The sequence below is a fragment of the Gopherus evgoodei genome, chromosome 12 (assembly GCF_007399415.2).
Source record: "Gopherus evgoodei ecotype Sinaloan lineage chromosome 12, rGopEvg1_v1.p, whole genome shotgun sequence".
NCBI classification, from domain to species: domain Eukaryota; kingdom Metazoa; phylum Chordata; order Testudines; family Testudinidae; genus Gopherus; species Gopherus evgoodei.
This window is the reverse complement of record NC_044333.1, coordinates 37,385,330-37,413,010: the sequence shown is the minus strand read 5'-3', so window position 1 is coordinate 37,413,010 and position 27,681 is coordinate 37,385,330. Positions and strand designations below refer to the sequence as shown.

At 53.8% G+C, this 27,681-nt stretch overlaps 1 protein-coding gene across 9 annotated transcripts in view; it reads left to right on the top strand.

The window, feature by feature from the left end:
* The window catches only part of GSE1 (Gse1 coiled-coil protein), a 355,568-nt gene that overhangs the window by 229,876 nt on the left and 98,011 nt on the right, over positions 1-27,681 (top strand). The window contains exon 1 of one of the 9 annotated variants that reach the window (XM_030581358.1): positions 11,625-11,703. The exons of 6 other annotated variants lie outside the window; for them this stretch is intronic. Coding sequence is in view for 1 of the 3 variants with exons in the window: in XM_030581355.1 (XP_030437215.1) it covers positions 14,478-14,514 (37 nt within the window). In the remaining 2 variants the exon portion in view is untranslated. Of the gene's footprint in view, positions 1-11,624; positions 11,704-13,160; positions 14,515-15,834; positions 15,892-27,681 lie in introns of those variants that run through there. 2 more of the 9 variants (XM_030581355.1, XM_030581363.1) reach the window with 2 other exon arrangements.

Sequence of the window (27,681 nt, the reverse complement as noted above, 5' to 3'; positions counted from 1 at the left end):
CGTCATGCCGGGGCCGTGGGAAGACAGGAGGAGACTGGCCTCAATGCAGGAGGATTCCTTCCCTTCCCCTTTGCACACTGGCTGCCCGTGGAGCCCCATGGCCTCTGCGAGTGCCAGCTGCTCTCAGGGCTGCATCTTCTTCCACCACCCCTTCCCCGTCCATTTCGCAGCAAGCCCTGGTGACGCCGCTGCAGGGGGGGACCTGACCGCTGGCCATCCTAGCAAGGGGAAAGCACAAGGGACTCCAGTTCTGGGCTGGCTGAGCTTCACTTGGCCTCCCACACGGACCTCGTAGCTCCCCCATTCAAACCCCACTCTGGCTGGGTTCTCTGGGGACCCCATATGGACTCATTCAGGACTCAGGCCCATCCTGAGTCTCTTTCAGACCCAGGGGGTGGATCGGGGGCTTTGCCGAACACAGGGAGATTTCACTTGTAAACCCTTTGGGGACCAACTGGCTGTCTCTTGAGGTCTGCTTCTATCGGGGACCCTCGGTGAACCACCACAAGGGACGAGCCCATCAGAGCCCAGACCCGCGGTGTTCGGCAGGCTGCAGGGACTCTGAGGGGAGAGCAGGCCTTGGCTACTCTGGGAAGGGGAAATGCAAGGCCAAGTGGTCACTGACTCTAGGAGATTGAGGGTGACAGACTCATCCCCCAGCAATGCCCCTCCGACTGTGATCCAGATGCTAGGCTGCCTACTGCATTCTGTGCCGGCCTAGGAACGATGTCCATCGACCGCAGGAACAGCTCCAAGAGCACTTGCCTTCAAGCCACATTGGCCGCTCTGGAGAGGAGCACACATGAATTATTGGCAAATAGGAAAGAATAAGGGGAAAGAGAGGTGTGGAGAGGGAAAAAAAAAAACCAAACAGCAGCAGCAGCAGTGAGCGAATGTATCCTATCCAGCGATGCAATCTTAGCAGGGCTGAACTTTCCTCTCCTGCCACAGATATAGGATCCTTTAGGGACAGCCAAAAGAAATAACAACCTTCTGATTTGTAGCTTTCCGGCTCCTGCAGCCAATGGGAGACGAGCGCTGCCTCCTGCGATTACTGGGTTTTGTATGAATATTCCCTAAAGAAATCAAACCCTTGTGAAATCCCTCCCGTGCCTCAGCCTTTGCTACGTCGCTGACCCGAGCAGCGCAGATTATCATAACACATCTCAGCCTTAGGAACAGTCATTAAAATTTGAAAGGCAAATGGAAAGTTGCTACTTGAAGCCTCCTCGCCAAACAGCCAGTCGGCTGATCAGAGTCCTCATTAATGGATCTAATGTGTAAGAAACAATTACAGCCTCCAAAGTGATACCTTTCCAGAGCGTCGTGGCTCCTTCCAGAAAACACCCATCGCCTGAAAAGGCTGGAGCCATGTGAATAGAGCTTCCCTGTGTTTATTTCACTTCCCCGTAGACCCATCCCCATCTAGCCCCTCAATGCTCAGCCAGGTGTTCCTCTCCCCTGGTGTAATTCATCCTGCACACAGGTCCAATGCACCATTTCAGTGTCTGTGAGCCTCAGTGGTGTCTGGGCTGTTTGCTGTCCCCATGGCCGGGGTGGGTTTCACCCATCGCCATCCCTTGGCCTCAAGAGGCCAGGCTGGGGTTTCCTTTGGAGCCCATGGGAGAGGCTTTCCCTAGTGTTCCAAACACAGGACTGGGAGCAGGGAGCACCTCAGTTCCCACTCTTTGTGTGGCGCTGGGTACATGACTCAAGCAGGGGTCAGCAGCGCCTGCCCCAGCAGCGGAGAGGAGGCCTGGTTAGTGTTTAGGAGACATTCAGGCTCAGCGAGGCTGACAAGCAGAGCAGGTTCCCATCCCCAGCCACGCTGAGCCCGCTCTCTCTGCAGGGCTTATGGATGCCGAGAGGCTGGGATTCCTATGGGCCAGCACTGAGCCCAATTGCTAGACCCCCGCAACTGCCCCGACTTGCATATTCCCCTGCGGCTGGTAGACTGTGTTAGCCCCTCTGTCTGCGACACTGACTGGGTTATGGGTCTGATGCCATCCCCGAACCTGCATGGAGCAGAGGCTCTGCAGAGAAGGGGCTAATTACAGCTTTCTGCCCTGCTAGATCAAAGCCTCATAGTCTCCCAGGACAGGATCTTGCTTTGAAATCGCTCTCCCCCATGCTGGTAGCAAAATACTCTCCATCCCCAGCAGTGCTGCTGCCTTGCCCCACCCAGAGGCCTCTGTGCCCGGCCTGGGAGCCAGACTGAGAACCAGCAGCTCATTGCACAGAGGTCAGGAAATGGTTAGAGCCTCTTTGGTCACCAGCTGCACCGGGGCCTGTTTCAAAGCAGTGACCTAGAGATGTGAAAGGTTTCATATCCCAGTTGCAATTCCTCTGCGTTCCCTTCCCACCCCCGCCGCCTCCAGACAGCAATCAGCGCTCAGCCCAGCCAGCCTGGTTGTATTTTTAAGACTAATTAGCTTGACAATAAAGCCCTGTAGGCAGCGCTGGGAACATTTGTAGGCACCCAGAAAATTCTGCTTGCTTTAAAGACTGGGGCCGGCTGGGCTTGTGATGAGGGTAATGGCTGGGAAATGCTGATGGTTCCAGCGTGAAAATCAGCACCCCGGCTTCCGTGCACTCCCCTCTAAACCAAGATGCACAGGGGCAAAGGTTAGGTCGAGAGAGGAGAAGGAAAAGCCCTGGCCAGCCTGACTCTGTAGCTGGGAAGAGGAAGCTCTTTCGAATGTGGCTTTGGGTGATGCCAGAGAAACAAGAACTGCCCCCCGCCCCCTTCCCCGGCTCTGGGGTGAATTGGAGACAGCGTCTGAAACTGCAGCCGCTTCTCACGCTCTGGTGAGGGCTGGACATGCAGCCGAGGTGAGCTGGGGGATCCAGCACGAACGACCTCCTAGCCTGTAATGCAGCCCCCGGCTGGGCAGGGCGACCAGCCTGCTCCACCTTTCCAAGGAGCTCCTACTGTTGGAAGCACTTCCTGCTGCGTGTGTTGCAGCCCCTCAGGGAAGCAGGCAGCGTGGTCTAGTGGATCCATGCTGGATTGGGCACCAGGTGCCCTGCAGTGCAGGCGGGGCTTGGCTTCGGGCAGATCACTGAACCTTCGGGGGTAACTGTACTACCTTTCCTCATGAGGGGTGGCGGGGGGGGAGGTCTCCAAGGACATGCTGGTGTGAGTGTTGCTGCTGGTGCTGCCATCTTCTCCGGTTTGGGTACAGAACACACCAGGCAGCTGCCCAGAAGGATGGGGGCTGGGGCTAGGGCCAGGGAAGGTCTGGCAGGGCATCATGCCCAGGTACCATTCCCATGGGAGGGCTGTGCCTGCACACAAGGGTCGCTCCATCACACTGCACATGGGAATCTGGGTTTGCTGCTTGCCCCCAGCACCCCTTTGATTATGTTCGGCTCCCAGGACAGACAGCTTGAGGTTCCTGCCCCTACCAGGGCTGCCACTGAATCTCGGGGTGACTGAGCTGCCCTGGAGCATCCTCTCCTAAAGGGCAGGGGGTCTGCACAGGTCCCCGGGCAGGAGCTGTGCCCAGCGAGGAGGGAAGGGACCTCTCCTGCTTTGAGCATGTTTCTGAGAGTGGGACAAAGGCCTGGCCTACAAGAGCCACTTCCCCGTTCCAGGACTTGGCTCCTGTTGGATGCAGACCCAGGCCTGGCAGCATGAGCCTGCAGGGAAGAGAGATCCCGCGCTTGTTGGACAGGGCAGAGGCTGGCAGCTGGGCAGTATTCCTGGGACACATACATCTGCCCTGAGCAGACAGGGCCTGTCTCTCTGCAGGGAAAGTGCAGCTCCCTAGGATACCTGGTTGCATGGTGTGCAGCTGGGAGCGCCAAGGTTCCTCCACGCACTGGCTGGGGAGCTGGAGCAGGCAGCTCGCCGCTCGGCTGAAGGTTCAGATGCTGCTCTTGGGAGCACGGAGCCTGTGACTAGCACGGGCCTGCTGAGCCGCTGCGCCAGCTTCACGCGCTCTCTGGTTTGCGCCATCTCTCTCCTCTGCCCATGCCTGCAGCTTGATGGCAGATAAAAGGAGAGAGGACCCAGCATCTGTCATCGATCAAAGATGCAGCGTGCGCTCCAGTCTCCGTGTTTCCGCCTCATCGCTGCTAGAGCTAGACAAGAAAGGGCGACCAGGTCAGCCGGTCCCTTTGCTTCTCCTTGACCAGGGCAGATTGCGCCCTATGGAACGTCCCCAGCACGCTGAGCAATCCAGCTGGAAATAACAGGGCCCCCAGCAACTCTCTGGGCTGACAGGTTAATAGAGCTCACTGCCTGTCCATCCCCATGCACACCTTCTGCCTGTCTGTCCATCTGCCCATTTTTCATCCCAACATGCCCCGTGACACCCCCGCTGGGGAAATCCTGAGCAATTCCTGCCTCTCCTGGAGGCTGAACAGCATTGAAATACCTGGGGATGACTTCCCAGCTTGTTTGGCCAAGCTGTGTAAGCGGGTTGAGTTCGGACCGCTGCAGGGCTGGCGGGCAATCAATCTTACCCCGAGCTGGGGGTTGCAGCGGGGTGGCTGGCATGCAGGTGAAGGGCTGAGGTGCCTTGCTGGGAAAAGCACAACGTGTTTGAACGTTTAAGCCTCTGCTCGCTCTGTATGTTCCCTGGCAGTTGCTGAGCTGAGCGAGAGGCAGGCTGCTCTCAGCCCGGAGAAGGCGGCTGAGAGATGGGATCAGTGGTGGCTGGAAGTGCTGAGGTTCTCCCCTGCCGCACCGGGCGTATTGAAGGGCTAGGGAGCAATCTGCTAGCGTTTGAACCGTGCGTAACGGGGCTTGATTTCTGCCCACCTTCCCCCTTTTCCGAGCAATGGACGTGGCAGCTGCGCGGCTTTGTTTATGTGTAGGACCTAGACAAAGTGTTGGCAGGTGGTTTTTACTCATTCAGAGCAGGATGGGACCATTGTAAAAATCAGTGGGAGAGGCCAAATCCTCAGCATAGTGCTATTGAAACCAATAAAATGAGGCTGATTTGCACCCCCTGAGGATTCCCGGTTAGGCTGGTGTAAATGTGGAGTAATCCCTGTGAAGGCAGTGGATTACTCCAGATTTACACTGCTGTACCCAAGAGCAGCGTTTGGCCCTCCACTTTTACCAAGCACCCTGCCGGGTAAGCGGCGAACAGGGTGAGTGAGCGTCAGGCCTGTGCTGAGCTGTCCGAGGGAGTGGAGCTGGGAGTGGGCAAAGGGGAGCTCAGTCTGAGCCAGAAGGGTGGTGAATATATTGGCTGGGGGAGGCGCTGGAGGCTTTTGCAATGTGCGCCCCAGAGAGAACCCCCAGTGCATTCTGGGGGAAATTCCCCCCTGTGCAGAGAGCCAGCACAAGCAAGGTCAGCCCTCAGTTCCTGGCTGCGGCCGCAGGGGCCGGGTACGGCTTGGTTTGAGCCCTGCCCTGCTTATAGGTCAGTGCAAAGACCCTGGAGAGCCCCTCCAAATGCCACCAAGCTGGGGACACATCAGAGAGTGTGGGCTGGGATTTCCCAAGGAGCCGAGATTCCAGGGGGATTTGGGCATCATTCCCTTAGGCTCGTTGGAACATACCACCCAAAATGTCTGCCAGGAAAGGGGGCCGTCTGCCAAGGAGATGGGGTATGTGTGTGAGACCGGAATATACTATTCTACTTACGTTGGAGGCAGAGGGAACTTGGGTGATTAAAAAGCTGATTTCTTTTCCCAGCGACTAGCGGGTTTGTCATCACCTCGTAATTAGCCAGTTACACAGCCATATGTTTTATTCATGAGTTAGGGGGGCAGTGTCAGAGGAATAATCCTTATTTTATCTCTCTCTCTCTCTCACACACACACTCACTCACTCACTCTCTCTCTCTTGCTCTCTCTCTCGCTCTCACTTCATTTTCCCTCTGGGGAATGTTGCCTAAAGAAACCACTGCCTTCCAGCTCATTCCCCATCCAAATCGGAGGCTATAGATGGTTTTGTGGGCCTGGCTGGGGCTCAAATTGGTTTAAAAATATGGATTTATGTCTGTGTTCTGCATTGTCAAAGGTCAATGAGAACAGGAAATCATTGCTAAGTTTCTTATTTAATGTAAGGCAGTCGCCAGTGCTGCTTTGATTATTTTGTTTGTTTGATTTCTACACACACACACACACACTTCTAGCGCCCAACACACACACACGTTTCTAGTGCCCATTACACACACACACATTTCTAGCACCCAACACACACACACACACACGTTTCTAGTGCCCATTTTACACACACACACACACACACACACACACACACACACACACACACACACACACACACACACACACACACAGAGGTTTCTAGCGTCCATTGTGCTTCTGACTCACCACACTCTGATTGTGGGTCCAGCTGGTGCCAGGCAGCCAATGAGGAGTCCTTCCTGTGGTTTGCTCCTGTCCTCCAGCACTACTGCACCTGTCCTGATACCTGTCTCATACTCTGTGCTTAACATGGTTTGAAGAAAGCGGGGAGCCCACTCCAGTTCTGGCAAAAGTTTATGGCATTCAGAAGAGGGGACACACCTCTTCCCATGGTCACAGGCTGCCTGAGGCAGGCTAGAGCCCATCTATCCAGAAATTCAGGCACTACCTGATGCTTCACCCAGCGTTATAATTGTATAGGGACACAGGCAGGCCTGGGCAGGTTTTATTTCTCTGGGGGCATTGTACATGTTCCCTTTGGTTCCAGCTTGCGTGGTTGGGCCTTCCAGCCCTTCCCTTGGGAGATTGCGCCCCCGTGTCAGAGACCTGTCGTGAGCTGGAGTGTCCCTTCCTTGGTGCCATCCCATAGCTTGCAGAGCAAGGTACTGGAAAACTCCTGCTATCCTTACTCACCTCAGAGACCTCAGTCCCTGCTGTGACCTGCAAGAGTGCTCATAAAGTCCACCCTGAGCTTCTGAGGGTTCGTTGGCTTGGAAGAGCCGCATTCCTTTGAATGGGACCCGTTTTGCTGCCTGGAGCCTTTGCAGGTCAAAAATGTTCCCGTCAAATTACAGCAAAGGTTGGGCCGTGGTGGTGTGTGTGATCTCCCCTCCCCACAGGAAACCTGGTTGTTTCAAGCACAGGGCCGCATACCCCTCTCTGGGTCACTCCCTGGCACATTCCCGGGTTGTTTCAGCCCATCTGGAGAGAGGAGGGTAGAGCCGGGTGCACCAGTTGCAGGTTTCACTGACCTGTTTCGTCCTCTTAGCTGCTTGGTAATGAGGTTTGCCCCAGGCAAGCACAGCGGGAGAGGCAGGGTGCAAACAGGTGCCAAGGGAATGTGGGCAGCATTCAGCATCCATATTTCACTGTACGTACCCAAGTAGGTTAGGCCCATGCACGTAGCTCATAAGAGCTTGTATAACTCGTGGGAAAGACAGGGCTTATTTTCTTCCTGTCACCGAGGCTTTCGCTTTAACTCAGAGCTGAGATCTAATCTGAATGCTCCGTGCATGCGCATCTAGGCCCCCTGCTTGCTCTGCTGCGCTGTGGGAACGAGGCGCTCCAACCTTGCCCTTCTGGGTCAGCGCAGGGGCCTGGTTAGCACATCCCACCTAGGTGGGATCTGGGTCAAAGTGAAAGGAGTTGCAGCGTTCTCAGCATGGCACCACTTTCCTTCCCTGCCCCTCGCCCGCTTTCTGATGGTCCACTTGGCGTAGCCTGCTAAGGAGTGGACTTGCGGGAAAGTGGCAGGCGCTCTACCCTGGCCTCCCTGGCACTGTGGGTTGCAAAGAAAACAGAGGGAGAGAACCCTGGGCACAAGTTTGCCCACCTGTCAGAACGCAGGCAGCAAGGAAGGGATCCCAGCACGTATGGCTCAGGGTTTGGCAGGTGGAAATGTTACCTGTTCGTGCTCAGTGTCAGGAACAAGCTGTGTCCATTGCAAAGCCATAAATAAGACCAGGAGACCAGGAGCCATTTGTTAGGGGTTATGGCAGAAGCTTGCCCAAGGATTTAAAGTTGAAAACCCCCATCTAGGACTCAGGAGCTCTGCCACAGACCAGCTGAGTGATCTTGGTCTGAAGGTCTCTGTGCCTCGGTTTCCCAATCAGTAAAATGGGGATTAGCCTGACCTACCTCACAGGGGTCAGTTTGATAACGTTTGCGATGGGCTTTGAGAGCCTCCAATCGTACGTGATGGGAGAACTGAAGGGACGGGGCAGGCTGATTGCAGCGCTATAAATGTACAAAGTGCTGCAGTTTACCCCACTCCCCTGTGTGTTTGTAGGACACGGGGTGAGTCACCCACTTTTGTGTGTCAGCTGCTACATTCAGCGGTGAGCTCACACAGGCCCTCACCAGACATTGGTGCTCCCAGGCAGACAAGGTATCTGATCATTGTTTGCTGTGGCTGGCACGAGCCCAGAGTACAGGGTATGGGTCAGGCCATGGGGAGGGAGTAGCAGGGCCTATGGGAAGTAGCGCTGCTAGCATTGGGCTATCCCCGAGGCTTCCTGCTAAAAGCAGACTTTGCTGCTCTGGAGGGTTTGAAAAGGAGACGGGCAGATGCTGCCGCGTGCCGGTGAGATCTTCGGGAGCTCTTGGCAGCTCTGACTTGACAGCCTCAGCGTTCTCCGCACCTTACAAAGTGGGGAGAGGGTCTGATTTGATCCCCTTCAGATGCCTTGCATGGCCTGTCTCTCTGCTATGGCATTGTCTCCTCCGCTAGAGGGCAGGCAGGGCCCCTCTGTTGCAGCACAGATCCAGATGCAGTAGTTAGCTCACAGCTGATCCTGAGAGGGGAAGGGCCCTGGCGTCCCATGAAGAGAGAGGAGTCGGGTTTGCTTTGCTTTTCTCTGGCCTGGCCTGGCCTGGCTGTCAGCTGGCTGCTCTGTGGTTTTGCATTTGTTACCTCTAGGCCCTCCTGGGAGATGAATACACTCCAGGATTGTCATTGGACGCTGAGCAAGCTTCTGTAAGAGTTTAAAGGGCACTTGGCAGATGCAGGGGAAATATTCCATCGAAAACGCCAAACCCCGGAGGGGCTCCCTGAGCCGGATTATTCACCCCACCCTTTGGCGCTCCATACACAAAAGCAAACAATGGCTCGTTTCCAGGTGGCCAATTCCCGCTGCCTGGCATCATTTCCCTTCCCGTCGCCAAACCCTGGAAGCCCTGGCCTGGGGACGGTGAGTGTGAGTGGGCAGTGCACAGACTGGTGGGGGAACTGTGCTTCTGCAGCAGAGCTCTGAGCTGGGGCTGAAAGTGTGTTGGAGGGAGATGGTGATGCATGGCCAGCGGTTCCTGCCAAACAGGTCGAGTTAGTGCCCTCCCCCCCCCGCCTCTCTGTAGCACCTTGCTGATATCACCCTGCCAGTGCCTAGGGCTCTGCAGCGGTGTAAACAGTAGCCAGTTCATCCTCTCTCCCCACTGGGAAGTGGGTCAGGATTGGCAGCCTCAGATGACAGATTTGAAGACTGAGGCCCGGAGGGGAAAGAGATTTACCTGGGCCACGTAGCCAGGATTCGAGCTGTGGCTCTCAGACCCATGCTCACGCCGCCAGACGCATGCCGTGTGATCTAGGGCCTCCCAATCGGACCAACCTTCTACTGGGAACTTTCCCCTTTGGCCTCGTCTTTGAAAACCTTGTTCAAGTGAAGCAAGAATCTGTGTAACACAGGAGACGTGAGTGGGCTCACAGACGTTTCCTTCTCCGACTGAGCCGCGGGAGGTTGGCCGGGGGTGAGGACTCAGGGCGTCGGTTAGTTCGGTTAGGTTTCAGATGTTGCAAGGCACAGAGCTCCTTCAGGCAGGCCCATTTCTCAATCCGGTGGCCCAGCGCTGCACCGCAGCGTGTACCCCCCTCCCTCAGCCTGACTTGGAGGCTCCCATCCAGTCACGGGGGCACCTCAGCTTTGCCCTCCTGCCGCCCCGCTCCCCATCACTGCTGTTGGTGCCATTCTTCTGTAACATCTGGATCGCAGTCCTGTGCAGAGGCCCCTCTTTGGTTCAGGATCCCTGTGTGCTGGCTGCAGTACCAACACATAGGAAGGGAGAGGCCTGGCTGAGATGGGTTTACAGACACTGCCTGGATGGACCCTCTGCAGCAGGGCAGAGCCCCCAGGATCCACCAGCACTGAGCTGCTTGCAGGAGCGAGGCCTGCGTCTTGTCCTCCCTCTGCTCAAAGGCAGGTCGGAACCTTGGGATCCTTCAAACTCAGCCGGGCTTTGAAGTTCCCAGGCGGCCCTGGGCCAAAGCAAAACTCTGGGCCCAGACAGCCCCGCACATGCGGGGGGAATGTGACATCTGGCTGTCAGCTGAGCAGACTCAGCACTTCTGTCCCATGCTTGCTAGGTTCAGGCAGTTGCCTCTGATGTGTCCATCCTTCCTAGCTTCTCTCCTCCTCTCTTGCTGGTTGGAGGCAGGTTTGCCTAGTGTAGAGCACACTGAACTGGGGTGCAAGAAACCTGGGTTCTGTTCTCCACTCTGCTGCTGGGTGTCCTTGGCCAAGTTACTTCCCTGTCCCATGCCTCAGTTTCCCCATAGGGCTGATGAGACTGACTTGCTTTGTAAAACATTTTGGGATGTGCTGATGAAAAGTACACGTTGGTATTTATTAATTGATATTTATTTAAGCCTGCCAAGAGGTGCTCTCTGCGTCAGAGGCACAGCTTGCTTTTGAAGCGGAGTCCAACTTACCTGAGTGAAACCATTCTGAAGAGCTTTATATTATTAAAATAATGAATGGATTAGCAAGGCATCCCTCCCTCTGTACCCGCTCTGTGATTGGCCTGTAATTACAGGTTCATTGCCTGTACCTCTATTGTGTAATGACATGTTTGCAAATTAATTTTTATGGCTCACGCCATTAGCATATACAGTCCGGGGGGGGGGAGTATTAATTACCTCTGCCATTAGTGTCATCCCAGCGAATTACAAGCCTGCAAAGGCTTGGCTGCTGAAAACAGAGAGCTTGGTGGGCGGGCGGAATTGTTGTCAGGGTTTAGGGGGGCAGAGGCTGCGGCACAATCTGGACCTCAGCACTAGCAGGCGAGTTGGGGTCATGATGGGAGGAAGCATCACCTTAGAGGTTATATTGGCCATTATTCCTTAGCCACTGGCTCGATGGGAGCCTGGCCTAAGCTGGCTGGCTGCATCTGCACTCGCTCGCTCACAGGCGTGGATCTGGAGTGACTCCACTGGTGCTGCTGTGTCACCGGGGGAGAGCCGGGGAAGGCAGGATGTGGGGGGTGAAGATGGGTCAGAGGTGTGGGTGCGGCTAGCCGTTCGGAGTGTGAGGGGACAGGAGGTGGGTGCCTGGTGGCGGGGGGCAATCCCAAGGGACAGGGAGGGGATGTGGGGATTGAGGACCGTTGGGATCTTTGGTGCTGGAGAAAGAAAAGTCAGAGCAGGCTGGGTGCTGAGGGCAGGCTGGAGATTGAAAGCCCTTGCAGGGTGGGTGATGCTAGCCAGTGCCCTGGCAGTGGGCCCTGGAGCCAGAGAGATTCCCGGGCACACGAACCCACAGGGGAGCCCGGGTCACCCAGCAAAAAAAAAACAACAAAAAAAAGGCAGGGCCAGATGCTCAGCATTTGTGTTGTCATGGCCCCAGAACAGATCATTTCCACTGGGTCAACCCCTCCCCCCGCTCTGCTCTGCGGCTACCCCAGCGTTCAGGAGCAATGGGGGTGGGGGGGATTAAGCTATTGCTTATCTCCTGCCCAGACTGGCTGGGCTGATAGGAGCCTGTGCTCTGTCTACACCCACTGAACCGTTAGGGACAGGTCGAGGACAAGGCAAAGTCATTTCACTTTGTAAGTGCTTTTACTTTTGCTTAATAAAACCATGTGTACGTGTGTGTGCGCGCGTGTTCGGTTGCAGGGGGTGGGGGAGGAACACCCTTTGGTTCCAGTGTATTTTCCTGCAAAGTAGTTTTAAAAAAGGGCCTCTGAAATACTTGGGTGCCTGAGAGCCCTGAATTCAGGCCCCCGCTTGCTCTCCCAGAAATCATTTCAGCTCCAATATTGGCAGATGTAGGCACTGGGGTTTTTTTACAGTGGTTTTAAACCAGAAAAAAAACCAGCTGTTTGTCCTGCACAAAATATTATTGGCCAGATTAGCTTCAGGGGGACTCTGGCATCATCTGAAAGTAGCACAGTTCCTCCTTTGTGTATTTCTCTGTCCTGCAGGTCCCGCTCCAGGTCCCATTGGGCTTTGGAACAGGCCCAGGGTGTGTGGTATCAACTACCTGGCTGGTTTCAAATAGGCTGTAGTTGCCTGCCTGGGAGTAGCCGTGCACCCCTGACCTGTGCCTGGCTTTGGGAGCTGAGGTACAGACCCCACTTCAGTGCATGGACAGGAATGCAGATGATGACCCTTCAGCCTGCTGGTGGCTTCTGGGTATAAGGGGATAACTGGCCATGCAGTTGGGATCCTTTGTGACTCTGACTTCAGAGGGGAAGCCGCACCTTTGTGCAGTGACTGTATCTTGAAGCTGGGCTGGCCAGTTATCAGACAGGATGTGGCTTTCTCTTGCAGCAGGGAGATATCACACCTTTGCCTTGGTGAACTTTGGCGGCCATAGCAGCCGGCAGTTCTGGAGGGGGCCGCGGAAAGGGACCGAAGGCCCCACAGCACATTGTGTCACTTGATCGTTTACTTAAAGCAAATTAAACCTGAGCCTTTGTTACTATGGTGCAGCCAGAGCTCTGTAATAGCGTTTATGAGCCCGATTTGCCTGCGAGCATGTCTTCCCGGATCCGATAATGCCTCGGGGGAGAGGGGATGTGTGAGTTTGTATCAGGCGCTTGATTACAGTCACAACGGGGATATTTTCGGGCCGGGGAGGAAAGGGGGTATGGGGGGGGGGAAGGGACATGGCTCAGAGTCTGAACCTGGCAAGGGGGGGTGTTGTGAGCAGCCAGGCTGCCAGCCTCTGGGGCAGGTAGGAGTTTTTGGATCCTCCTCCTCTCTTTTTTTTCTCTCTCTGCTCCTCAGTCAAGAGTTAACTCCTGGCCCCCGCTGCTCCTGTCAGTCTTTTATGTTCCAGGCGGAGAGAGAGGGAAGAGAAAGCTCAGGGCATGCGGTGAAGGCAATTTTTTGTTAAGTGGCTGGGAGGTCTTTTGTATGGCTCATCCTTCGGGTTGGTTTTGATCAGCAGCTGCTTGGAAACACAGCCCAGCTCCGGGGGGAAGGCTGCGAAGAGTGGGGGGCTGAATGCTGGAGGAGGGTCGGAGGAGCAGGGGGGGGAGCTGTTATCTGGGGGAAGGGGGGACTGGAGAAGAGACTTCTGCACCCCAGGTTTTCGAGGATCGGCGTCTTTGGCGCCTTGCGTCCTGCACCCCGGAAGATCGGAAGTGAAAACTGCTACAAATTCATCTGTGCCCCCCCCCGCCCCCATCTCTCCTCCCTCCCCCCAAGAAAACAAACATAAAAGCAATGGGGAAAAGCAGAAGATGAACGCTCAGGAGCGGAGACACTAACCCGGCATTAAGCGCTGGAGCCTGCCTGCGATGAACAGATGCCTGATGGTTTCCTACCCTCTCGCTTTCATTAGAGGAGACAAATCTGCTGTCAAGTAGCCAGATTTCCAATTTACCGATAATGATTCTTGCATGAAAATTGATCGAGGGGCTTTCTGGTGCCTGGCGCTCTCCTCGCTCCGCCCGGCTGGCTGTAGCCTGGGTCTCTCTCTCTCTTTTCTTCCTTCCTCCCCTTCTCCCCTTCGCCCCTTCCCGAGTCAGTGGCGGGACACGAGGGAAAGGAGAGACCAGCCCGCAGCAGCTCCTGCCTCGGCGGCCCCGGCCAGGCTGTCCCCCCTCAGCCTCACTTCAGCCCAGTCATTTCTAACCCCCACCTTTCCCTTTTGGAAGCCGGTCGCTAAGGGGGAAAGAAAACAAGGCCGATTTCTCCTTGGTAACCAGAGAGATTCCTCCCCCCCCTTCTTTTCTCAATCTGTCTTTCCCCTTTCTCCTCCCCGGCCCCCCCTTTGATTCTGAACATGAAGCTCTGTTGGAAGCAAATCCACTGACGCCCCCCCCCCACCCCCCTTCGCTCGCCCTTGGCATTCAAATGATTGAATGGAGAAGAGAGTGCAACTCGCAGGGTTTGGGGGCTTGCTCCCCCCCTCTTCTCTCTCCAAATGAGTAATCCCTAAAGGAGATTTTACAGCCCAGGAGCCTCCTTTCTGCCCCCATCCCTCTTTCTCCTCCTCACTCTTCATTCTCTCTCTCTCTCTCTTTTTGTGTATGTGTAATTTGCATCTCTAGTCTAAAAAGGCAGGAAAAACGGGAAGGCATCAAGGCATGGCAGCTGTTTAAAGTGCTGTTGTGTTGTTAGTCAATTACCTCCGTGTGGATCTGCAGGTGACAGGCTGCTGCTGAAACTGACAAGAGACCTTCCCCCCTCCCCATCCCTGCTGCTTTAAAAACAATTTTTTTATTATTATTATTTAGATTATTTTTGCCTTTGGGGGTTGTTTCTTTTTTTAAACCCCCCCCCCGTGTGGTTTATTTTTTTTTCTTCGACAACCCCCTTCATCCTTTTCACCCTTGATTTTTCTGGTCGCAATGGAACTGTAACATAAATCATGTTTGGACTGAAACCCCCTCTGTATTACTTACCAGGTAAGGAGATGCATGATGTGTTTGATTGTGTGTCCTCCCCCAGCCCCCCTTCATTGTACAGCTGATAATAACAAGGGCGCTGATTCTCTGGTACACCCCACTCCTGCACATCAGGAGTATCTCCGCCAGAGATGATGGAATTCGGTTGGTGTAGATCCGGATTCATTGCACTGGAGTCAGTGGAATTGTGTTGGTGTGAATCAAGAGTAACCTCACTGCAGTGTGGAATAGTATTGTGGAGTAAATGGGGAATAACTGCACGAGGAGTCACCAGAATTACAGGGCTGTTCGGTGTAAAAGAAAAGAGACTCGGGCCCTCTTGTGTATTTCTTTCCCTCTCCCCTCCCCTCCGAAATCCTTGTGCAAGGTGAGCTCTGTAGTTTTCACCTAGCCCTTGGGGTGTATAGCATATCTCGCTCCTCTTGTCCGCCCTGCTCGGTTTCCTAAGTGGTGAGCCTTGTTTTATTTAACAGCAAACGGCAGAAGCACTTAAGTAATCTAGGTGAATTAAGAAGTGTGGTGTGAAGTTACTTTCGAGTGGTGCCTAATATTGTTTCATGGCTCAGTGAGCTCCGATCATGTAGCAGACAGCACCAAAGTGGCGACTGGAAGTCTCTCCTCTTTTCTCCTCCCCCCCCCCCCGCTTTTTTCCCCTTTACCTTTCTGCTCCAAGTCCCTGGGGTTACTTTCTTCTGATAGGAGGTGTGTGTCGCAGCTCTGACATGTGCTTTCCTGACACTCTGCGAGTAGGTAAGCCATACAGAGAGATTTATGTCAGGGGAAGAATAAGGCTCTGTTTTGTTTCCTCTTCATTAACCCCTCACAGTGGAGCAACAGTTTGCACACCAACTTTTGATTTTCAGTGCAAGTTTGGGGAAAATGTGCCTGTCGTTAAGAAGATCGTATTCTTTTAAGGAGATGGATAATTTAACAGCAGATTAGAAAAAGCTGGTTGCCCCCCCCCCCATCTGTATTTCAAAAAAATATTAAATTAAAGTCCTCGCCCAAATGAAACCGCAGCGCTCGGGCTGTCGAGTTTCTCTCTCGCTTGTTTGCGTGCACCAGGCGTGTGGTTTTGGTGGGAGGACTAGCTCTCCAGTTACCTTTGCCGTTGTGACTCCTTTGGTGGTTTCATAGCAGGCATGTTTGTGATGGTTATTTGTTTCAGGAAATGGGTTTTGCATGTGGCAGTTAGTTACAGGAATGAACTGTTTGAAAAAAAGAGCCCCAAAGGTCTTTAAGCTGATACGAAGTTCCCTGTACTGAAAAGGTTGTTGGTGAGTGAGTCTTTCATAACAGCCTGGTTTTAAACTGGCAACAGTGCTCTTTAAAGTCTGCTGGAGACTTGGAGAAGGGGATTCTGATTGCTGCGCAATGGTAACGTATGAATGCCAGCAACTGGTTTGACCTTTTGTCTTGTTAAATATCATTGGTTTGGTCAATTCTGTGTTCTGAAGGATTTTCCTGAGTTTCTCAGCTGCTTATTGTTGGTAAACTGTATTCCGATCATGTTGTGCTGATATAAATCCGGAGTCATGCCGCCAAAGTGGATTTGCACAGGTGTAACTTGTCTAAGAGATAATCAGCGTGTCCACACACAGATTTGCACCAAAAGAACTGAAGGTATGAATTGCAACCAGTTTAGTTATTTCAGGGCCTGTTACCCTTAAGACGGGTCCTTAGGACCCTGACTTCACAGTGGGATAGAGAGGATAAATCACTAATACCTGGAGGCCTTCAGATCCTATAGCTGTGTGGGCCTTACAGTCACCCAGACAGATCCTAAATACTCAGCTATCTGTGGCAATCCCTGTTGTAATAGTAGCTGTCCGTATGCTTGAGAGGGGTGCTCCGCAGCATCTCTCAGCCCAGCGGCTGCAATCCCTGGGACGTGTGCTTATTGTTTATTTGAGACTTGTTTAAACTTCGCACAGAGGGTATATAAAAAAGAAACCGGTGCGAGGGATGCTGTGCAATCTGAGGCAGGCACAGTTATTATTTATATAGCACCACGCACATGCACCGTGCTGGCCAACAGGAAACATGTCCCAAAAGATAAAAACCGAGAGGCAGACCTCATTCGTTTTGTTTTATTTGCATTCGGTGCCAATGTTTTTTTCTTTTGCTCTGGGTGCAGATCCCTAACCTCCCTCCTACTTTTTTGTGTTTTTATGAGGTCTTGATGATCCTTAGGGACTCGTCTTCATGAGTTTCCATTTCTCGCTTGCTCTGGTTTTTACTGCTTAAAATGGAAATCAATAATAACTGCACAAATGCTTCCCTTTTTTTTTTTTTTTTTTTGGTCCTGTAAAATCAAACAGGGGATGCCTGAAAAGTCTCTAAGCAGATGTGGGAGAATATTTTTTAACATGTTCCAGTCCAGCGGTATTTACCTACAGTACCCCCTGTTGCGTGAAACTTTCTGTTTTACTGTCAATGCTAGATCACTAATTCCTACACCTCGTAAAACCAATCGGCATTTAATATCGAAATAGATACACTGCAGACGTGAGAAAAGGATTTGTTCCAGGAAGTGATAGAAAGGTATGATCTATTGCCAGCAGAGTGATATTCCCCTCCCCTTCACAGGCCACTGTATTTCTGTCTTCTCTGAGCATCCACCAAATGGTCTATTTTCTTTCCAACCAGCGTCAGAAAGAAGAGGTGCATTGAAGTGTCAGCCTTTGAGATTTAAAGCAATTAAGGAAAATTATGTGTGGACTGTTCACGGTGCTGTCAAACAGAAATCATTGCACGCAGGCCTTCGCAGCTACCAGAGGCATTAGGAAATGCTAATAGCACAGGTAGGGTCAGAGCAGATGTAAATTTCAACCTTCTAAGTTAGGCTTTCAAGCGTTTTACAGAGTGGTTTTATGATCATGGCGGTGACTCAGCTGCAGAAGCCCCGTGGAGCATTGTAACCGTCTCTGTTCCATCAGTGGACCTGTCCCTGTGCTGTCTGGTGTCATGCACAGCGACCTGCATAAACCCACAGGTCAAAGGGGTGGAGCTGTGTGTGTAATGTCAGGCCAACAGCTCATTGTAACCTGAGTGGGCAGGGGCAGGGAGATAGGAGAACAGGGAGGTGAGCGCCTCACACCCTAGATGACTTTTATTTGAAATGGAAAGCACTGAGGAAAGGTGCTAGACTGACTGCCTGAGGCCTGAAGGCCTCTGTCTGAGGGAACAGATGCAGCAGCAGAGACAGCAGCAATGGAAGCTCCTTCCATTCCAGTGCAGGTGCCACCTGTTCTTTTAGGACCTGTCTGTGTTCCTGGAGGCAATACTTTCTCCAGCACCTTGCCTACAAGAGCGCCAGTGGGGATGTGTGTGTGTGTGGGTGGGTTTATGTGGGCCGTAGACCAGTAACCACATGTTGTGCCTCTCTAGCACCCAGCACCCCCTGAGTGCTTTATTTTTATGACTGTTGTGCCTCAGAACATCTCTGTGAGGCAGTGGTTGCTCATCAGCCCCACATTAGAGATTGAGAGACCAAAGCTGGGGAGAAGTGACTTGCCCAAGTCCACCCAGCCAGGCAGTGGCAGAGCCAGGGTTCAAATGCAGAGCTCCTAGTCCTGCGCTTAACCACTTATGCAAAACTCTCTGACCGTTAGGTGGAAGTGAATTGGGGATCCCAGCACAGTTCTGCAGTGGGCTTGGTTCCCCATCGCGCAGTCCACCAGGCTATGTGATAATCCAGGCGTTAGGAAATGAATGAGCGAGATGATCACTGCTAAGGTGGAGTGCCAGGGCAGTGGTGGCCCCGTCGTGGAAAGCTCCATACCCTGTTCCCAATCTGCTGAGCATATGTCACTTGTAATAATGATCCTCATAAAGCAAACCCTGGTCTGCCCAGAACCGGAACAGGGCCAGGAAGGCTGAAACCACAGCCCAGCTCACCTTTCGAGGGCTGCTTTAGAGCTGGGAGCAGACAGGACCTAGCTGGCCATTGTAAACCCTAGTTCACCCACCCCTCTTTTGTAGACAGGAACTCTTTCCTGTGGCTGGCTGCCTAGGTGGAACTACAACAGACGACACCCTTTGGGGGTCTGATTACTCCATCTAGATGGGTGCATGGTCCAGGCTGAGGAACCGACTCATCAGAGTGGAAATTCTCCCTCTCCCTGCCGCACCTCCTCTAGTGAAGGGTGCAGTTCTGAGCCATGCATAGCACCAGACCCACTCCCTTGCACGGCTGCTCAGCTAGTCATTAGTAAAGGGATATGGCAACCAGACAGTATCCGCTGCTGCTGCTGAAGTGGGGCAGGACGGCTTTCACAGCATCATCAGGGCTCATATCAAAGGAGCCAGGCTTCTTCTAAAGTCCAGCAAGGAACCCGGGGGAATGGAAAACTTGAAATTGCTTCTCTGCCATTTATCCCAGTAACTGGTTGGGAGGCTTTCTCCTGGGACGCTTCCTGTCTGTCTGCAGTGCTGTCAAGGGGGTTGGAAGGCAGCCCGGGCAGGCGGCTGTCGATTGATGCTCATTCCCTGTGAGCTGAATGGAGCTATCTGTTGTGGGTGCTGTTCCCCAATAAGGACCATTACCAGGCTGCCAGCTTCACAGCCAGGAGCTCTGGTCCTTGCAGAGTAACCCATTAGTGGTGCTGCCCCTTTATCGGTGACTCTTTCTGCGTGGCTGGATTGTTTTGCACTTGTGAAGGATGTGGGCTGAAGATCAGTGTGGTGAAGTCTTTTGCTGGCTATGAGATGGCTGGTTTGATTCATGCCGTCCTGCTCAGCCTTTGGCTGGAGCACCTGGTCAGATCAGTTCAACTCAGCCCCCGGCGCAGGGGTGCTGAATGTGAGGGGAAGCTGTGTTCCTGGGGGCACAGCTGCAACGGGCCTTAGTGGCTGACCTCTGAGCTGTCCAGCTGCCAGCCTTGAGGGTGTGCGGGGGGGGGGGGGGCTGGGACTGCTTGTGGCAGAGAAATTGATTTCCGAACTTGACGCGTGGTGGAAAGGAACTCAGTTGGGAGCCAGAATGGATGTAGTAGGGGTGGGGAGGTCACACACATCAGTAGCAGCCCCCCCTTGGCTTTGGGATTGGGATTGGGCCCTGTAACAGTCCCACGAGGTGGTGCTCACGGTGAAGAGTGCGGGAGTTCCCTTTCCTTTTCAGCATCCTGTGGGAGGCTGTGCTGACCTCACGTGCTCTCTGGCTTCTCCCAGCCTTCCGATGTAGCCACTGGAGTCCCTTCCCTGGGCTCTCGGTCACTGTGGGTCAGACCCTCAGCTTGGTGAAGCTTGCAGATTTCTTTGGGGCCCCAGAGAGGGATCTCTGGGTACCTTGATTCTCGTTCATTTATACCCATGAATTCCCCAGTGATTGGCTAGGCAGTGCTATTATCCCGTTGGGGTTCTCTTTGGGACCCCACTCCAGCACATGCTTAAGCTCTGGGAAAGTCTTAAGCGCATGCTTAGGTGTTTTGCTGAATGGAGATAGCTGCAGAATCAGGGCCTCTGTGAATGGTTCCTAATTTCAGCCCAGAGCGGCAATATTAGGCAGCAGATCAGAGCAGATGGTGGGATATAGGGTCTGCCGTGTAAACGCTGCCCTGCCTGTGTTGGTTCCGTTGCGTTAAGGATGAGTCACCCAAGCTGCGTTCCTCCGGTGCCCTGCTCTGTTCTTAGAGTGCAGTCTTCCCCTCGGGAAGGTGTGTGGGCAGGGTTCTCCGGCATCAGCGAGGACGTTCACATCCCTTCCGTGCAGCTGCACCTGCTTAGCACCTACAAGGGAAAGGTCCTGTTAATTCTGAGGTTGCCTCATTGCTGGGCCATGGCCGTAATTCCGCCTCCAGGCGCCTCGCTGGGGAGAACACACTGTGCGGCTTGGACTCTGTTTCCCACTCAGAGAGCTAGTAGTTAAAGTGGGGGAATGCAAGTTGGGACTACAGGGGCCTGACCAGCATGTGTGGCTCGACATCCGGAGCTGTAAAATGGGTGCCATGCTGACCTACCGCACCTGAGGCAGGGTTGATGTGGCACTTGGTTAATAGTTTGCTAAGCGCTTTTGTATCCTTAGATGAAAGATGCTGTTAGAAGCATCCAGGAGCGTTCTGCCCTGCTATACAAAAAGGCCCTAGGTAGCTGAATCACACGCCTTGCAGTGTGTATCTGCCTCCAGAGCTCCCCCATGAAGGGTTCTGGGGGGAAGGGGTGACTAATGGGGGACTGCGCTGAGGCGATACTTCTGTCACACTGAAAGCGGCACCTGTCGCCTCTCTCCAGTACGGGTTTTAAATAGATGAACATCATAATAATACCAAGCTCTTATGTGCAGTGCCTTTCCTCCAGAGAGCTCAGAGTGCTTTACAGAGCTCAGGAGCATTATGTCCATTTTACAGAAAGGGAAACTGAGGCAACGGGAGGGGAATGGAGTTGCCTACGGCCACCCAGCAGGCTAGTGACCAAGCCAGGAAGAGAACCCCGGTTCAGTGCTGTATCCACTAGGCCACACTTCCTACCCTAGCAAGCCTTGGCAGAACCAGAGCTGATGAATAGATGAGGGCATTCCTGTGGGAGAGTGAGAAATGCCCTGTGAAGTGGGGCTTGTGCGAAGGAAGTTTCCTGCTTCCCCATCATCCCCATCTCACTCACATGGGTGCACACACTCCCTGCAAATTGCAGATGAGCACCTAGCGAATGCAATGCCGTACGCCCCACTGCGGTGCCATTGCGGCTGGCAATGAAAAGTACTCTTGACAGCCCCGGAGCAGAGTGCCCTGTGAATGATGGAGAAGGCGGGGGACTAGCTTTTTATCCCTTCTCCCATCAGGAGGGTGCTTACAAAGCGCCTCTAGCCCGCTAATCCCCATGGAGGGGCAAGTAAGGCCCATGGAGCTGATGTGACTTTCCCCAGGCTGTGGGGTCAGTCTGTGGCAAAGCCTCTCACCCCTCTGCCGTGATCACTAGCCCCCACTCCCAGCTCAAACTGGGTTCCCTGGCTGAGCCTTGGGAGCCATTCACCTCCCTCTCCCTTGGCAAGTTCCCTGCCAGCCCCAATAGGAATCTTGCAGACAAAGACAGGTGGGTCAATGTCACCAGCCAATCAGAATGCTTCAGCTAACAGCCATGACCAGACTGTCACCTGGCCGGATCTTGGGCCACAAAGCCACTTGGTCTTGAAAGGCCCCTGGCTGGGGTTGGTTTATTGTTTTACCAGGCTGATACAAGGCTTCGCCTTGGTTCAAATCCCATTAGGTATTCAGGACTGTTTCGAATGCGTTTCCTCTGTCAGATCGGCTGCACAAACACCCTTGATTTAAAGCCAATGTGCAGCCACAGATCAGACTCGTCCACAGTTCAAACCCCACTGGTGTCCCCCTAGTGCTGGCAAATGAAGAGTAGCTGGTGGGATCAGGGCTTACAATTGTCCCACCTGTCCATTTTCCTATGAACAAGCCGAATTTGGCAACACACCCCAGAGGTCAGATGTGCTTTAGTCAAGCACAAGTGACTGGCCTCAGGACAGGGGTAAGCTGGGACCGGATCACCTAATGGCCCTTCCTGGCCTTAAAATCAGTGACTCTATACAAGTTGGGCTCTGCCTAGGTGAGAGTCATCTGGACAATCCTTCAGCCTCCTTTTCAGCAGTGCTGAGCCCCCACCTCTCCCATTGGAGTCGTGGGTGACGCGGGTGCCCGGCACCTGGCGATGCTGTGCCCCTCTCTGGCCCGTCTCCCTGCAGCTCCCCGGCGTGGCTCAGCCCCGAGGTGATAACACTCTCCCCCTCTTGTAACGTAATTCACACGGGATTAGTTCCAGGACACCCCTCAGTCCTAAATTTGGTTGTCATGGCAACAGTGTCACCCACTTGCTAGTTTCCCTGTGGTTATTTGAAAGGGGGGGAGAGAGAGAGAGGAAAGAAAGAGGGAGGGTTTAAAAGGAGGAAGCAAAAAAAGCCTGCACAAGGCCTGATGTCTGGGCGTCCATGGACTAATTACTGCAGAGGCAGCTGTGGGGGGAGGAGGCGGGACAGGGGCTAAGTGGTGCTTTCATGGCTGGCGCGGAGGGGAGCTGTGACCTGAGGAGCAGGCAGGGGAAATCAATAACATTGCGAGGGAGGGAGGCGGGCGGGCGGGCGGCTGGAAAGGCAAAGATTTTTGTCACCTTGGCTCTCCTTTGTGTGCAGGAGAGGATGCCAAGGGCCCGGTTCCTTTTGTTCCTCTGCTTGGCACCGCGGTGCCCAGAACAAGTGTCAAGAGCTTGAGCGGTGATTAGCAGAGGTGCTTTCAGCCAGCCGGCCTCAGCTCCAGGGGAAGGGGAAGGGGAGGGGAAAAGGGGGGGAGGCGTTTTCACACCCCTGCACCGCAGCCAGCACAAGAGAGAGATTTTAACCTCTTCCTGTGTGTTCTGCTGCCGCCGCCCTTCTACCCAGGCTGGCACCTGCCCGGAGGGTGGTCGAGAGTGAGAGAGTTCATTACAGCTGAGCGGGTGTCGGGTGCTGGTGCCCTTTTGGGAATCAGTGCATGGGCAGGTTGGGCAAAGCCATGCTCTCCGCCTAGGGTGACCAGATGTCCCGATTTTATAGAGACAGTCCCGATTTTGGGGTCTTTTTCTTATATAGGCTCCTATTACCCCCCACCTCCATCCCGATTTTTCACACTTGCTGTCTGGTCACCCTAGCTCTGCCCTAACAGCCGCTCCCTGTTCGGTGGGCGTCCCCCTCCGGTGCCCAGCTGCACCCGAGGCAGGCGTCATCGTCCTGCTCCATAACCCACAACCTGCCCGTTGCCGAAAGGGGCGGACACGGCCTGCACCCAATGCAGGCAATGGGGCAAGCACCTGCCACCGACCTCACTCTGTGGGGCTAGGACTTGGCCTGAAGCCTTTAGCTCCAATGATGAGGCTAAGGCAAGGGTGCTGCACGGGAGCAGACCCAGCCGTGGCCTGCTGGATGGAGCTGTCTCTTCCCTGGCCCCTCCTCTCCGCCCTCCCTGTGATTGGGGTAGCCCCTGTCGGATGCACACGGGAGGAGGAGCCAGTGTCTCTGCTGGCTGCCAGGCGCTGATGACAATGGGAAGTTGCTTTGATTTAGGGAGGCAGAATATAATTATCCAGACGGGAAGTTGGACAGGACACTGGGGCTAACACCTGGGCTCTTGCAAAAGCACTAAGGAATTTTTAACAACCTTACCTAATCTGATCTGAACGATGGTCCACCCGGCAGCACAGCACCCCCTGGTGTTGGTTTGGAAGAGCACCCCGGACTATCCTCTCATGCATTTCATGCCGCACTGGGCCTTCTCCAGGATCTCTCCCAGCCAAGCAGCCCCTAAGTGTGACACGTTGTAGCTTTGGAGCGCTCGCGAGAGCCCCATGGGTTGGAGGCAGCCCCAAGTGGCACTGCAGCAGATGCTGAAAAACTCTCTGCTGGCTGCGGTCGTTGGCTGCCAGGGAGCTGGAGTAGGGGCCAGTCGAGTTGCCTGGAAGAGGCCAGTCACTTGTCATGGTCTGCTGTTTGGAAAGCAAATGTTCCCCTCAGGCTTTGGCAGGAGCCCCTGATCTGTCATTCCACATTGTGGCATGGTGCAGAGAACACATGCAATTCCTGCCGCTACATCAGGGGAGGTGGCGGATTATAGGCTGCCCAGCTTCCCCCCCTCCCATTTCCCCTCCCGTCCCACTCGAAAGCCACTTGGTTATAAGGGTACCTGTGACATTGCATGGAAGTCCCAAAAACCATTAATTCCATTACCAACATCTGATCTCCCCCTTGCCAGGAGGGTTTGCTCTGTAACCAGGGTGGAGAGGCCTATGAATGAATTGCTGAAGCGCCAACAAGCAGATTAGTACGTAGCAGATGTTACCTTAAAAAGCTAACTGCTGATGTCTCCTGCATCTGCCTTCACTTGGATCTGGCGCCCTCCACTCCTGCGACCTTTCCAAATGGATCTATTTGGCTTCTGGAAATCTCACCTTTGAAAGGGAAATAAACAACCCCACCTTCCCCTGTGCCCTGCCTCAGAGCTGCGCTTGGCTCTGGGTTGGAGCACCTGCTGGATCCCATTTTCCCTGGCACTGGACTCGGGCGGGCTGCCCTGCTCCACTGGCATGTGCAGATGGCAAAGCTGGCGGGGCGCCGTCTGCACTGTTGGCCAGAAATGCAGAGAAAGCAGCTTGCAGGCTAACGACAGCGCCATGTCCAGCCTGAGCAAGTCTGCTTACCTGGCGGTGGGCTCAGACCCATTGGGAAAGGGCAGAGTCACCCCGATCCTGGGCTGTGGATGTGAAACCAGGGGTGTGAGTGCCGTGTGCTCTCAGCACCTTTCAGGAGGCCATCAGAACCGTCATGAGCCGCCCCTAGAGAACGATGTGTTCTCCACAACCTGCCATGCTCTTCTGCCCTTCGTTCGTTCTTTCTTTCTTTCTTTCTTTCTTTCTTTCTTTCTTTCTTTCTTTCTTTCTTTCTTTCTTTCTGTCCACCCCCCTCTCCCTTTGCACACTGTAGATAATTAAATGCAGCTGCTTATTGTCAAAAGCCAAAGTTGGATATTTATTACACCTTCGTGCTACCAAATGTCAAAGGCGCACATGCGCCGAAGAAATACTGGCAGGGAGTGAAAACCCGAGCATATGTCTGCTGAGTTCAGGGCAGGCGCGAATGGCAGGCTGGGGCTGCCACAAATAGCCTGCAGCTCTCTAAATTTGGCTCTGGCTAACTGCTTGAGATGACAACGTATTTTACAGTTTCTGTTTACATGGGGAGTTGAGTCTGAGTCACTGGGAGAGCTATTATACTGGATAAACATTCCTCTTCCTCAATGAATTATTTAATTGGAAAGAATTAAAGACGCAGTTAAAATAAAAATATGCTGCCTTCCTCCCCCCCTTTCCTGTTTCAGGTTTTAATTGTGCCCTGGCTCACTCTTTCTTTTAGCCAGCAACCGTTTCTCCGCTGTGTTATTTTTACATGGCGAGGGAGGGAAATACGGCTGTGTTGGTTATATGGGTTTTTTTCCCCTTTTTTAATAATGATGCTTTAAAGATGTTTGACATCTGTAACAAACAGCTGGCATCCTACTCTGGAAGAATGTCCTTTTATTTCAGAGCAGGTTGAACTGTCATTAATAGTATAATTAGGTGATTATCACTATACAGCAGAAAACTGCTTAATTGCACAGATAGCTTTGCTAGGATTCCTGTCTTTTTATGGCTGCATTTGTTTTAGCTGCCTAAATTTTCGCTCTGTTTTGTTGTTTGCTACATTGATTATTATTTTTTTAATGCATGTGACAGCTGTATGTGTCTGACAGTCAGCGCTGGTGCACCCACTGGTATTATTACAGAGATCTGAGAAGGAGGGGACACCCAGATAGAGAATCACTCCATCATTAGATCTATTCAACCCCCTGTGTGCTGGTCCCGTGGCATGCAAGGGTTTTGCCTGAAACCTTTGACCCATATATTAATAAGTCTGGGTAAGGGGAGGAATGGCCCATTTAACCTGGGTTTAAAGAAATAAAAATTATAGCGCATCCTTCCTAAGCAATGAACCTGGTTCTTCACTGCCCCTCCTGTCTGTGCATAGGTAATAAAGTCACGCTCCATCATCCAGAGACCTGGCAGGGGTCATGGCTTACCGATGGTTAATAGAGCTGTCACATGATGGGGTCAGTCTCTGCCATGCTCCAACGTCTGCCCCTGCAAGGCAGGTGTGGAAGGCTCCCAGCTGGCAGGGTTGCAAATAGAACACAGGGGAGAAAGCAATGAGGAATTGCAGCCAGCCTGGCTAAGGGGAGAGGAGGAAGATGGCAGCCCATCCTCTTCCTATCTGCCTTTGAGAGATTTGCAGGAGGTAACGACACCGCTGTCACCCCAGCTTCTGTTGGGGGTGCACTGCTTGGATGGAACGTGGGGCTTGCCCCACTGCGCGGTGCTGACATTGGGTGGGCTGGGGTAAGCCCCACTTTGCGACCATGCTGCTGGCGCTGCATGAAGGGAGTTACACTGGCGTGAATTTCTCTGGTGTAGACCGGGGCCTTTGAGTGGGGGAGGGCAGCTGCTGAGGGTGGAAGGAAGGTGGGAGATCGGAGAGGTGTGGGGGCCAGGGAGAGCAGAAGGGATGGGCAGTAGATAGTGGAGATGCCCGTATGAAGTTTGGCTCAGCTCCCCGGTCCCCTAGTTGGGGGGCTGGCTAGGAACCGGTTGGAGATACCCCAGAGGTAGAAAGGAGTGACTGCTGGGAGCCAAGGGCTTGACCCCTTTTCAGTCCCGCTCTCCCTTGGAACGACTGACACCCCAGCTTTCCCGAGCCGTTTGCAGCAGGTGCCAGTTCAGCTGGCCGCCGCTCAGCACTTTCTTCTCTTAAGCACCCACTTCAGTGGCGCACGGCTGGTCCCCCTTGGAATGGAGATGAAAGGTGGAGATGAAGAGCCAGGCAGTCAGAGCCCGCTGACGTGTGTCAAGCGCTGCCATCCCCTGACTGAAAAGCCCAGCGTGGCTGCATGCCGAGGCACCCCACATGACAAGATGAAAGCAGTGGGAGCGAACGTGCCTGTCTCGCTCGAACAGGGAATAAAGGCGGCATCCTGCCACCTCGCAGCCTTTGTGAAGGAAAGTGTTCCTTTAAAAGCCAGAGAGCCAGGAGCCCCTGGGAACTTCCACTGTTCCTTCCAGGTGCTCCCCTTCGCAGTCCAGCCGGCGGGGCCCAGATGCTTCCTTTTCGCTGCCTGTCACAGAGCCCCCCGTCTTGGCAAGTTCCTGGACAGGCTGGTTAGTAAGACGCTGCCATGGAGCAGCTGGTTTCCCTGTCCCGTTCTCAGCATGGTCCCTGGCACTGCAGGTCTCAGTGCCATGGACGTCTCTGCTAGCCGTGTGGACTCTCCTCAGCGCCAGTTCAAGGGGACCTGTTGCTAGCAGCCATTGGCAGCAATCTCCTACCGTAGCTTTGACTTCACATGGCCGTGGTTCCTAGCTTGTGGGCACTGGGTCTCCAGCCACCCAACTGAGCTAAAGCGTGTCCTCCCCCATGAGTTCACTTGGGCAGCTCCTCCCCTCCTGTCGCCTCCCCTTCACAGAGCCTCTCTTCATCCCAGCATGTCCTGGGCTGCCCTCTTCCCCACCAAATCCTCCCCCAGCAGCAAGGGGAGAGGCCAACCCCCCCACCCCCCTGGGGCAGCTTGCCTGGTTGGGTATGACTCCTTCAGAGAGGATAAGCTCTCT